Below are 13562 nucleotides of genomic sequence, written 5' to 3'. Positions count from 1 at the left end.
TCTCCTGGGTGCGGTGTTCTGTCCCATCTAATGGACTAGATGACCTCCTGAGGTCCCTTCTAACCCTGATATTCGATGAGTCTATGGCACCGAGACCACTTCGAGAGCAATTCATGAGTCCGCTCTACAACCTTAGCTAACAGCCAGTTGGCTTTTAGTTCATGCTGCAGAGGCTCATGCACTAAGCTCCAGAGATCGCAGGTTTGATCCCGCCCACCGACGACTGGGGTTTGCCAGTGTTACATTTGCACAGTGGGTAGCACAAGGCGGTCCTGATTCCGAGCAGGATAATAACAAAATAATAATAAAATAACAGCAACACAACTGTGGCTTTGAAGCTGTTGAGTTTAGCTGCGGCTGCTTTTGTATCCACCACTGGCATGTACCTTTGTGCTGTGGGTACATGATGGATTTGTGCCTTTTACACCCTCGGAAACTAGCATTTTGCCCCCCCGGATTCTTCATCTGCAGGAGCGGATTTGGATTATATTTATTATGTTGTGAGTGTTGCCATGAATTATCATTTATCTTTTGTCACACCACTGGTATTTATTATTACAGAACGGATTACGGTATCATGCGTTATCACGCCCCTGTTACGATTATGAACGACACACTCATTCATCCAGCCCTTACGATGTACCAGGCACCGGAGAGGCCTGGCGCTCCGGCCACACGGCCGGCGGGCCCGCTCTCAGGCCGGGAACGGTGCCTAGGCCACAGCCGGGGTAAACGAGCTCAGCTTTGCTCGGCAGCAGGATGGGGGGGCTGCGGGGGGGGCGGGGGGGGAGGGGAGCGTCCCCGCGTCGCTCTGCGTGAAGGGTCCCGATTCAGCAAAGCGCCGAAGCACGTGCTGAGGGACACCCCTGTTCAGCCAGAGCGGTAGGGCCCTAAAGCGAAGCAGGTGGTCGGTAGCAGCAGGTGAGCCGGGGGGGGGGGGTCACCGGGCTGATCCCTCTCCGCGCCCCAGGAGGGTGGGGGCCTGGGGGCAGCGGCGGGGAACCACCGCTGGGGGGCGGGGTCAGGGTCAGAGGGCGGGGCTAGCGCCCCCCAGGGGCCGGGGAGGAGAAATAGGCGCGGCTCCGGGACCCAGGGGCGGAGCCAGAGGGAGCCGTGACGCGGCCTTCGCGAGAGTGGGCGGGGCCAGACGGACGGGGTGTGGGCGGAGACAGGGTGGGGGCCGGGCTAGGGGCGGGGCGGAGGGGGGCAGGGGCGGGGCTAGCGGCGGTGAGGGCGCGGCGCGGCGCGCGGCGGCCCGGAGTGGGCGGGGCCGAGCCCTCAGCTGACCGGCCGCCATTTTGTCAGGCGCTCGGCGGAGCGGAGCCCGGAGCGAAGAGATCCCAGCCGCCGGGACCGCCGCTGCCGCCTCCTGCGTCCCCGGGGCGCGCGCGCCGCCCGGCCCCGAGCGGGATGTGAGCGGCCCGGCCCGCCTCGCCCGGACACACACGGCAGCGGCTGCCGCGCCCCGGCCCGGCCCCTCAGCCCGAGCGCAGGCCCCGCCGGCCCGGCCCGGCCCCGCCGCCGCCGCGATGGCGCTGAAGATGGTGAAGGGCAGCATCGACCGCATGTTCGACAAGAACCTGCAGGACCTGGTGCGGGGCATCCGCAACCACAAGGAGGATGAGGTGGGCCGGGGCGGAGGGTCGGGGAGCAGGGGCCGGGGGGGAGAAGAAAGGGGCCGGGGCGGAGGGTCGGGGAGCAGGGGCCGGGGGGGGGGAGAAGAAAGGGGCCTGGGCGGAGGGTCGGGGAGCAGGGGCCGGGGGGGGGGAGAAGAAAGGGGCCTGGGCGGAGGGTCGGGGAGCAGGGGCCGGGGGGGGGAGAAGAAAGGGGCCTGGGCGGAGGGTCGGGGAGCAGGGGCCGGGGGGGGGGAGAAGAAAGGGGCCTGGGCGGAGGGTCGGGGAGCAGGGGCCGGGGGGGGGAGAAGAAAGGGGCCTGGGCGGGGGGTCGGGGAGCAGGGGCCGGGGGGGGGGAGAAGAAAGGGGCCTGGGCGGAGGGTTGGGGAGCAGGGGCGGGGGGGGGAGAAAGGGGCCTGGGCGGAGGGTTGGGGAGCAGGGGCCGGGGGGGGGGAGAAGAAAGGGGCCTGGGCGGAGGGTCGGGGAGCAGGGGCCGGGGGGGGGAGAAGAAAGGGGCCTGGGCGGGGGGTCGGGGAGCAGGGGCCGGGGGGGGGGAGAAGAAAGGGGCCTGGGCGGAGGGTTGGGGAGCAGGGGCCCGGGGGGGGAAGAAAGGGGCCTGGGCGGAGGGTTGGGGAGCAGGGGCCGGGGGGGGGAGAAGAAAGGGGCCTGGGCGGGGGGTCGGGGAGCAGGGGCCGGGGGGGGGGAGAAGAAAGGGGCCTGGGCGGGGGGTCGGGGAGCAGGGGCCGGGGGGGGGGAGAAGAAAGGGGCCTGGGCGGAGGGTTGGGGAGCAGGGGCCGGGGGGGGGGAGAAGAAAGGGGCCTGGGCGGAGGGTTGGGGAGCAGGGGCGGGGGGGGGAGAAGAAAGGGGCCTGGGCGGAGGGTTGGGGAGCAGGGGCCGGGGGGGGGGAGAAGAAAGGGGCCTGGGCGGGGGGTCGGGGAGCAGGGGCCGGGGGGGGGGAGAAGAAAGGGGCCTGGGCGGAGGGTTGGGGAGCAGGGGCCCGGGGGGGGAAGAAAGGGGCCTGGGCGGAGGGTTGGGGAGCAGGGGCCGGGGGGGGGGCGAAGAAAGGGGCCTGGGCGGAGGGTCGGGGAGCAGGGGCCGGGGGGGGAAGGAAAGGGGCCTGAGCGGAGGGTCGGGGAGCAGGGGCCGGGGTGTCCTGGGGTGGCTGAGGAGGGCAGCGTAGGACCTGGTGAGAGTCATGGGGAGGGGAGTGGGCCGGGGGGGGGGTAAATTCCTGCTGTAGGATCCGGGGGTGGGGATTGTAGAGTGGGAGGCGAGTCTGAAACAACCGCCCACCCCACAGTGAGCCGAGGAGGGCTTGAGGTTGCTCCCTCAGAAGAACTAAACCCAGGCCTTTCCTCTCCAGGCTTGTGGTGTGTGTGTGGGGGGGTGGAAGCCCCCCTCCTTTCACTTTGCCCCTCTGCCCCCAGTAGAGTTTTGGGGGCGGGTGGCAGCTCCCTTCCTTCTCCTCCTCCTCCTCCTTTTCTCTCTTTATCTGGGGCTGCCCCCCCCCAGTAGGATTTGGGGGAGGGTGATGATTCTCACCCATTCAGACCAGGGCTGCCCACAAAAAGAATAAAAATCTAGTGAGAAACTCTGGACTTGTCCCCTGTGCATGGTTCAAGAGGGGGTGAGTCACATCTGCTGCTCCTCTCTGGGCTGTGAGAGAGTCTTTCTCACACCTCTTTCTCCCCCCCCAATATATCAAAATAAAAGGTGTGTTTTTCATGCAGAAAAGGGGATTTTGTCAAGGGTGAAAGTGCAAGTAGACATGAAAATGAGGAAAAAGAGTCTTGTGGGGGTCGGCCAAAGGGGAGAGCCAATTCAGGGAAGCTGCCAGAAACAGTGGGGAAAGAGTGTTAAAAGGGAGAAGGATCTGGCAGGTGGGAAATCTTTGTTTTTGGTTTAGTATTTGGTTATATTGTTAGGGGAGATTGTTTTGGTATTTGGTAAAGAAATTCCTGTCTGCTGCCTTCAAGAGATACGTGACTATTTTCTAGGGTGCGATTGGAGTATAAGAAAATAGAGTTCAAGTGTACTTAAGCTTTTTAGTTAATATTATTTCATTTAGCTTCTGTCTAAAACCATTTCCATAGATGCCCTAATTCATAGGCTTATTTAAGATAGAAAGCCTTGGATGTCACCACCTGATAAATTCTGCTATATTATTTGAGTAAGATCAGGAAACTGATGGAAAGTAAATAATTGCCCATCAAGAACTGGTTTATGTGAGAAGTGAGAATTCTTTTATCAATTGTTGTCACGTGGAATACGTTAATCAGGAAGTCCAAGACACTGAGGAAGTCCTTGGAGGCTTGGCACAAGCAAACTTGATGTTGGAAACTTTTATGTGAACAACTTCCATAATTACCTTTTTGGCAGAAAATTAGTAACTTGGTGTGGAGTTTAGTATGATATCATATCACAACTTCAAACTACAATAAAGAGCAAAATAGTACTGATTGTGGAAGGGATTAAGAAACAAATGTAGATCTTGTTGCTAGAACAAATATTAAGGTTGTAAAACTCATTTGTGTTGTATGTTCTTTATCACTTGCTGATCTCAGGATGAAAAGCAATATTGTTTCCAATAGACATTAACTTTCAGATCCCTTTAGATTTGGATATTTCACACTGATACTTAGAAGGCAGCATTTACTAGAGCCACATACCATGAAAAACTACTGAATTCTTCAATTTCATAATGTAGTTTAAATACTATTTGGTATTGCTTTGGTGGCATAGGCAGATGTAGTTGCTATCAAGGACTTAGTGTCCTGGACAAAAATAATAGCACTTAGCAGCTTCTAGTATTTAATGAAAGACAGCTTTTGTTCGATCATATAAGAAATTATTTACAAGTGTTTGTGAATGTTTATTGTGGAGATGGTGGTATATATACCTTTTATCCATGCCTGTGTAGTTCATGCTTTGAGCTGTTGTTATTCCACGCAAAACTGGGATCGATAAACACTTGATGAATAATTCTGTGGAGATTTCAATTAGAAATTTCCTAGAGGACATTTAGGCCTACTAAGATACTGAGCACCATATTATTTGGCAGTAGATCTCTGCAAATATCAATGCCTTTATAGTCTTCATGCAGGTCCTATGCCTTACTTTGTGACTCCCATGATCTTTGTCGAGAAGGACTGAATATATTACCTTCAGTTCTAGAATAAGTACTTGACAAGTAAGTCCTTTTGTAGGGATCTAGGTAGTCAAAGAATGAATAATGTAACTCTTAACGATTTAAAACTAGGTAGAACAACTTCTGTTCTAGATCTTCACACGTGCAGTAGGATAAGAACTGATCAAGTTTCAGCAAACGTATGTACAGGTTATTGATCAATTTAAATGCGTATTTCCTACTGGTACTGTTAGTTCTCTAAAGATTCTCCACAATATACAGTCCTTCTGGAGGGAGACCATCAAAGATGCTACTTACTCATTGAAAGAAATTGCTGTTAAACAATGTAAGGTATTTTCTCTTCCTTTCCCTGCCTCATCTCACTGCAGAGCAGTTTAAATACATGCTAGTTTTGAGTGAGGTATTGGGAACTGAACCAGAGCTTCCCAAATGGTGATTGTAAGCACTGTATTTTTCCAGTGTTTGAGTACCAATCCATAATATTCAAAATAGTACTATAGGAATAGCAATTAAAAACTTTTCTGTTCTTAAAAAGAAAAGGAGTATTTGTGGCACCTTGGAGACAAACCAATTTATTTGAGCATGAGCTTTCGTGAGCTACAGCTCACTTCATCGGATGCATACCGTGGAAACTGCAGCAGACTTTATATACACACAGAGAATATGAAACAATACCTCCTCCCACCCCACTGTCCTGCTGGTAGTAGCTTATCTAAAGTGATCTATATTTTCCAGTGTATGCATCCGATGAAATGAGCTGTAGCTCACGAAAGCTTATGCTCTAATAAATTTCTTAGCCTCTAAGGTGCCACAAGTACTCCTTTTCTTTTTGCGATACAGACTAACACGGCTGCTACTCTGAAACCTGTCAGAGCTCTTACTGTTGCTGCTGGAGCTGAACTATTGGGATATACTAGGAAAAAAACTAGTGGAAACACACAGTGAAAGCAAATATTAAAATGGAAAACCAAATGTTTCTTGCCTTTTGTCTTCACGCGGGTTTTGTAATGTTTTAATGGTTGTATTATAATCAAAATGAATGGACCAGTTAAACTTTCCTTATTAGATTGCTGGCAGACATAAGTGTCTGTTGGACAAATCATCCTGGAAGTGGTGACTCCATGGCCCTTGCTTTGTGTGCATGAAGAGGTTTGTTTCTCTGGGATTTTCAAAAGAGTCTAAGAGTTAGGCACCCAGCTCCTATTGAACTTCAGTGGAAGTTAGGCATGTAAGTCAATTAAACTCCTTTGAAAATCCCATTTCTAATGACAAAGCCCCTGTCCATATTGGGAGCAGGACCATACCAGTGACAAAAATGTTTGAAAACAGTTGTTCAGCAGTGATCTGGTGAAAAAGTGGCTGTAGCAAGCATACTTTCGGTGTCCATTGTGGAAAAGCTTTTTAATTTGGAGAAAAAAAAAAGAAAAAAAAAAGCTTTATTCTATCCCCCTTAGCAAGGCTGGAGTTTCATACTTCCTTTATCTTTTAGTTTCATGGCTTTCTATACAGTACTTTGAAGCAGGCTTAATTTGTCTAATTCTGGTTTCACTTACTTTATTTTAACTATAGTAACATAAATGCATAAATTAGGGGAATTGAAAAATGTATTGGAAAAATATAAAAGCATTTCTTCCCACTGACTGTGCTGCTGAGCAGACTTCCTCATTAATATGATCAGGAAGATAAAAGTATTACAGTTATAATGTTGCTTATTGAATAGCTTTTGAAGGTGAGATTCCCTCTGTTTTCATTTTGCAGCATTAACTTTTTTGTTTGGCATTACATTATATTTTCATATAGTTTCTGCCAAAACAAAACGTGTGTAATATCAGCCTATTACCAGTCAGCTGCTGCCTAACCCTTGAATCATTTTTTAATTTTAAATATATAAGAACTTTTACTTTACCATACATTTGTAGTGGAACATCCTGGGTATGGTACACTTTGGCCTGCTTCCATAATTCCATCTGTGAGAAGAAGGTATAATGGATGTTAAATAAAAATGTCTGAGATTGAATGAAAAATGTTGTCCTGCCTTTTATCTGTGTGGTCAGTTACACTTTATGAAGCATGTTTCTTTCTTGGCTAACTTTCATTTTGTGTTGATACTTGTCTTCTGCGGAACAGTTGGTTACATGTAAAATCAGCATGCAGCAATTCCACCAAGCAACACTTTTTTCTTCAAATTTGTGCAGTGTTTTCTGGTTGAAATAAACCTTATAAGCTTCCATCTTTCTAGTTCTTAAATATGACAGCTCCCCAGTCCTCTGCAGGAGTTGACATTTGCCATCATAAGTGCAATTTAATTAAACAAGTAGATCAGTTCCATTAGTAAACACCGTAAGAACGGCCATACTGGGTCAGACCAAAGTTGCATCTAGCCCAGTATCCTGTCTTCCAGCAGTAGCCAGTGCCAGGTGCTTCAGAGGAAATGAACAGAACAGGTAATCATCAAAGGACACCATCCCTGCCCATCCTGGCTGATAGCCATTGATGTACTATCCTCCATGAATTTATCTACTTCTTTTTTTGAACACTATTATAGTCCTGGCCTTAACAACATCCTCTGGCAAGGAGTTCTACAAGTTGACTATGCGTTGTGTGAAGAAATACTTCCTTTTGTTTGTTTTAAACCTGCTGCCTATTAATTTCATTTGGTAACCCCTAGTTCTTGTGTTCTGAGGAGGAGTAAATAATATTTTCTCCACACCGGTCATGATTTTATAGACCTCTGTCATATTCCCCCTTAGTAGTCTCTTTTCCAAGCTGAAAAGTCCCAGTCTTAGTAATCTTTCCTCATATGGAAACTGTTCCATACCCCTAATAATTTTTCTTGCCCTTTTTTGAACCTTTTTCAATTGCAATATATATTTTTTTGAGATGGGGCGATCACATCTTCATGCAGTATTCAAGATGTGGGCATACCATGGATTTACATAGAAGCAGTATGATATTTTCCATCTTATCTGTCCCTTTCTTAATGATTTCCAACATTGTTAGCCACAGGGGGCTGAGGGCAGCGAGCAGGGCCTTGGTGGAAAGGGGCGGGACAGGGGCTAGTCTCCCCAAGGGGGAATTTCACCTGCTTCCCATGCCTTAGACCCCCTCCCTGCTGGGCAGAAGCCCCTAGCCCCACCACCCTGCTGGAGCGCAGAAGCCCCAAGCTCCAAAGAGCTGCTTGTGGCTCACGAACCATGGTTGGCCACCCCTTGCATATCATCTTTACTTTTGAGGAATACATGCAGTGGCATGATAATCTCTGCAGCATTTCCCTGTACCAGGATAAAATTTTAGGGAAAAGCACACATACAAGCAGGGAAGAAAAATAACAATCTGTCCCATTCTGCCATGCCAGTCTTTTTCTGTCTTGTTTGTGATTCATCAGGGAAACACATCCTACTGGCAGTGAGAGCGGTGGGCAGAAGTAAAACTTAATTTTATCCTTTGTGGTAGGTGAATTTATACCACCATATGGAATAAGTTATCACAATAGGTGTCCATTTCTTGAGGATTTGCAGCACAGCTGACTAAAGGAAGAAGTGGGTTGCTGTGTCTGACAAAACTTTTCAAGGAATCTGTGCACCATATGATATGAAAATGTACTGAATGTTTGCTCTGAGCCTTCCTAGCTGGGACCTGATGTGATTAAAGGTACGTGGTTCTGTACTTGAAATCTGCTTGCAGAAGGCTTTTGGCACTGCAATTGTTTAGCTCTTCCATATCACTTTGCATCTTCAGTGTGTTATAAATATTGTCACCCCCATGAGAGAGCAGTATTATCTGGTACTGTGATAGATACTGTGGTGAGGTGTGCCATTATATAAATCTGGTTAGGTGAAGCAACTGGGACAAAATGGTAGAGAGACTTTTACTGAGGAGTTTTACACTCTGACCATGTGTGTCTGTAATTCAGGTACTTAGGTTTATTGGAGTGGTCCCGTGTATGTGTGGCAAAATCTGCACAAAAATGTCTGAAGGCTTGTCATATAACTGGTGGATAAAATTGCCCTTATGCGCTGCCTTTGTTAGGACAGACTTGAATGACAGAGTTAGGACTTAATATTTTTTTCAGTTGACAGCCCTAAGAAAAAACAGTTATGTGGAAATAGGATCGATTTGGCCTTGATTGTACTCTAGAGCTAGTCAGAAGCCATCTTTCATGTCCGAGCATGAATTTTCATCAGTAGGCAAAACTGAGTTATGAATCCTTCACATAATTTTTCTCAACATAAAAAGTATTGAAAACACATCTTTTCATGCATAATGTAAAGTGATAAGTCAACAATGAGTAATCTGAGGAGTTGTAGCTCCTGAAAGAGACAGGGTACAAAGTTACAAAATCCTTTACATAACCATCTTAAGAGGAAGGGAGCAATCAATTTCTGGGTGGAAAAACTTGATATGAATTAGAATCAACCCAATGGTCTAATTCAGGGGTTGGCAACCTATGGCATGCGTGCCAAAGATGGCACGTGAGCCGATTTTTAATGTCACGCTGCTGCCTGCTGAGTCCCAGCCGCCGGCCCCACTTAGCCCGCTTCCGAACCCAGGCTGGCAGCGGGCTGAGCGGGGCCAGGGCCCCGGCAGGCAGCAGTATGCCATTAAAAATCCTGCCCGCCCTGGCCCGCTCTTCTCCGCCCCCCTGCAGAAGCTTGGTCTGTGGCGGCGGCTGCTGCTGCAGGGCAGGCAAGCTCTCCCCTCCCCTGCCTCTTCCCCCAATGTGCTGGGTTCCTGCCCCTCCTCCTCTCCCTCCCTGCAGCCCATCAGCTGATGGCCCTTGTGCAGGGGCAGAAGCGGAGCTGCAGTGTGCTCCCTGCTCTGGGAAGGAGGTGAAGAGGTGGGGAAGGGGCCTTTGGGAAGAGAGGGTGGAATAAAGGCATATCCCCCTCCAGCCCCCTGCTGTGAGCTGCTCTCAGCAGGGGGCTGGGAGCACCCCCATGACCCTAGCCCACACCCACAGCCCTCTGCCCTGACCCCTGGACCCCCACGACCCCAGCCCTGACTCCAGCACCTCCCCCCCACATACCCAGCCCCCCCCACACCACATACCCTGACTCCTGCACCCCTCTCACATGCCCTCTGCCCTGACTCTTGCACCCCTCACATTCCCACCCCCACCCTGAGCACCAAATGGGAGCTCCTGCACACACACCCCCACATTCCCACCTGCACCCCTTGCACCAAATGGGAGCTGCCCAGGTAAGCACTCCACACCCAAACCTCCTGCCTCAACCCTGAGCCCCCTCCCTCATTCTAGCTCTTGGTCAGGCCCTACACCCCAACCCCCAGCCTACTGCTTCACCCCCAGCCCTGTGCTCAGTGCACTCCCACCCCCAGCTCAGTGCAGAGAGAGAGGAAGAGAATGGGATAGAACCAGGGAGAAGGTAGGTACCCACTCTGTTTGGGCAGGGTCGGAATCCCGGACCCGCAGCGGGCTGAGATAAAATGCTGAGAGCGGCATAAGATCAGCATTTTAATTTAATTTTAAATGAAGCTTCTTAAATATTTTGAAAACCTTGTTTACTTTACATATGACAATAGTTTAGTTATATAATATATAGACTTTCTAAAAAATGTTAAAATGTATTACTGGCACACGAAACCTTAAATTAGAGCAAATAAATGAAGATTCGGCACACCACTTCTGAAAGGTTGCCGACCCCTGGTCTAATGGGAGTACTCCACACTGAATGGTGGATTTAATTGCCAGAAAGAATTAGGTGGGTTGTGGTGAGGCTGTTCCCCTTCTTGATGTGTATTTGGAGTCAATGGATTTGCCTTTCTCAAAAGCCACCCTTCATGCTGAATAAAGACCTGTATTGACTGATTGCAAAGTTTAATCCAATTGTCTTCAGCTGGAAAAATGCCAGACTTAATAGGGAGTTCAGAGGCATCCTAAATTATAAACTCTTTGGGATGGGGATTGTCATTAATTGTTTGTGGATCTAGCACAATGGGGCCTTGGCTGCTTGGCCTCTGGGGACTACTGTATTATAAATGTTACATAATAATGGGCACAGGGTGGGGTATAAAAAGGGAAACTGAGGAATACTAGGTTTCAGAGTAACAGCCGTGTTAGTCTGTATTCGCAAAAAGAAAAGGAGGACTTGTGGCACCTTAGATACTAACCAATTTATTAGAGCAAAAGCTTTCGTGAGCTACAGCTCACTTCATCAGATGCATATCGTGGAAACTGCAGCAGACTTTATATATACAAATCTGACTGGAAAAATATTACCAGTAGGAAATAAGCAGTTTGTCTGACGTGTCTGTACTTAAGTTCACTGATACTTGATCAGTTCCTATCTGTCATGTCATATATGTATTAAGATCTTTGAAGGAGATCATTATTCCATCTACTCTTGAATGGGCTGAGAGTTGCTGCTATTGTTAATTAAGTGTCTGAAGCCCTGCAAAAGGCAAAGGAGTTACTAGTCAAGTACTTTATCCCAGAATTGGAAACACTACACAAAAGAGAGTTTGTTAAGGACCTGACAATCTGCAAGAATCCTGGTCTCCACCCTAGAAGGGACAAATGGAACCAGTGTCCCTACTTAGCTCTTCTGTGGCATTGGCAAAGGGGAGGGTTCTGGGAACAATAAGAAACAAGTGACTTTTTGTGTTGTATAATTACAAAGGGTAATGTAGAGTTTAGCCTTCACTGCATTTCTGCTTTCATTCTATGTTGAACCTTGTGTGTGTTGACTGAGGCTCAGCTAGTACCCATGACTTGCTCTGGCCATACAATAACGATTGCTTTATCAGGGAGTAAGAGCCTTGAATCAGCCAGGCTAATGGATCATTTTGAAGCTCTTTCTCCTGTGTATTTAAAACAGCCTAGCAAAATCAGTTTACTCATAAATTAAATAAAGGTGGTTCTTAGGCAAGCAGATGAGGAGAGCCCTGCAAAACTTCTTGCTAGTAGCTTATTTTAAGAAGTTTGGAGAGCACTTAAGACAAATTTTGCAAGCTGAGGAGAAAAACCTTCCAGAAACTTTCAACAAAAATAAGATGTCAACTATACCATGAATACTTAGTACAACGGCATTTCATTAATTCATGCTTTGTAACCTCCCCCTTAAAAACTAACTTCTAGACTTGTGATTTATTAAGCACAGATCTGCAGGATGCTGGTGGGGCCGGTGTAGGTGATTACTGCATCCAGGGTGCCAAGCTGCCTTGTATACACCTCCATCATTTGAAGTCCCAAAGCAGGTCTACTTATGTTGCTGCTCCTGCATTCTCAACCTTCCTGCTGGTGTTGCTGAAATAGGCACTGCATCCATGGCTGCTCTTAAGGAGAAGCTGCACATCCAAGTTCGGGAGTAGGGAGCCTTTAGAAAGACGGTAGACTCAGTTTTGCTCTTCAGTGATGGCTCTTCAGAGAGCTGTTTTGCGTTCCCTGTGGCTTGCTGATGCAGCCACAGGAGAGATTAAAGATGGTAGCTGTCTCTGCTCTGTGTTTAGAGAGAGGCTCTGTCGCTTCTGATCTTTCTTCGTATGGCACCTGTCCACAAACCTCATTAAGGCTCCTCCTCTTCGCAGCAGATTAGAGAAGATCTTTCATGTACTTAGATTACTTTAGAGTAGTTAGTATAGAAATGTTCTTCAGCAGCATATTGCGTTTGTGTGGCATAATGAGCAGCAGGGGAGGTATTAAACTATTTGCATGCACCAAAAAGACTGAATCATGGGACCAGTATAAAGAAGCCTGTGTGTTCACTAACTTACTAAAAGCTGACAGTATCTATTTTGAAAGATGGCACTGAGGAATATTCTGAAGATAATTAACGTGGTGTGTGGTTAAATAAAAGTGGTACAATTAAGGAGATATTTGAACAAGGAAAATGTACAGGAAGTATATGGTTAACAGCACACCAGTGATAATTCATTGTAGTAGAAGCTGATAGTGGTGTGTTCTTATGAGAAAACACGTTAAAAATGGCAGTGACATATATAGCAATATCCTGCAATATCTTTGAGAGACATTACTGAATTAGCTTTAAACTAGTTTGAGTCCATTGTACTATAAATGTAAAGTTTAGGTAGTATTATGGGATTGTATGTAACTTGTATATGTGGGAAACATGACCAATGTAAACTCTGGGAAGTGTTACGAGTTCCAAAGGACTATTTGAAACAATGTGCCAGGCAAAAATGAACTTTTGGAGCAAACAGGTGGGTTTCCTAGGAAATCTCTAGGGCAGGGGTCGGCAACCTTTCAGAAGTGGTGTGCCGAGTCTTCATTTATTCACTCTAATTTAAGGTTTTGCGTGCCAGTAATACAGTCTAATGTTTTTAGAAGGTCTCTTTCTATAAGTCTATAATATATAACTAAACTATTATTGTATGTAAATAAGGTTTTTAAAACATTTAAGAAGCTTCATTTAAAATTAAATTAAAATGCAGAGTCCCCCGGACCAGTGGCCAGGACCCAGGCAGTGTGAATGCCACTGAAAATCGGCTTGCATGCCGCCTTTGGCACGCATGCCATAGTTTGCCTAGCCCTGTTCTAGGGTGAGGTGTAGGCAAATACACGCCCTTCAGTTATGCAAAGACCTAGCTTTTCAAAGTTTTGCCCTAAGGAGGGGACCTTTGTCTGCTCATCTTCTGTTACATGAGGACAAAATCAAAGGCACAAACTGTATAAAGTTCAAAATGAACTGTTCATGGGGTTCTTGTTCTGTGCTAACAGCTGTTATGAACTTGCAACCACAGGAAAAAACCCTTGGTGGGATTTGAAGGACTGATCACCGTCAGATTCCTTGTTGGAATTGGGGGTGATCTCTGGTAAGCTTATT

At 47.9% G+C, this 13562-nt stretch overlaps 1 protein-coding gene across 2 annotated transcripts in view; it reads left to right on the top strand.

Moving 5' to 3' along the window:
* The first annotated feature begins 1294 nt into the window (after positions 1-1294).
* Positions 1295-13562, top strand: part of AP3D1 (adaptor related protein complex 3 subunit delta 1) — a 73745-nt gene continuing 61477 nt past the window's right edge. Inside the window, exon 1 of one of the 2 annotated variants that reach the window (XM_073324264.2) lies at positions 1295-1625. In XM_073324264.2, the coding sequence (XP_073180365.1) occupies positions 1530-1625 (96 nt within the window). In that variant the 5' untranslated portion in view covers positions 1295-1529. The remainder of the gene's footprint in view (positions 1626-13562) is intronic. The other variant, XM_073324263.2, reaches the window with a different exon arrangement.

This window comes from Lepidochelys kempii, chromosome 25 (assembly GCF_965140285.1).
Source record: "Lepidochelys kempii isolate rLepKem1 chromosome 25, rLepKem1.hap1, whole genome shotgun sequence".
In the NCBI taxonomy this organism is placed as follows: Eukaryota; Metazoa; Chordata; order Testudines; family Cheloniidae; genus Lepidochelys; species Lepidochelys kempii.
The sequence above is the reverse complement of the archived record's forward strand: the minus strand, read 5'-3'. Positions and strand labels throughout refer to the sequence as shown.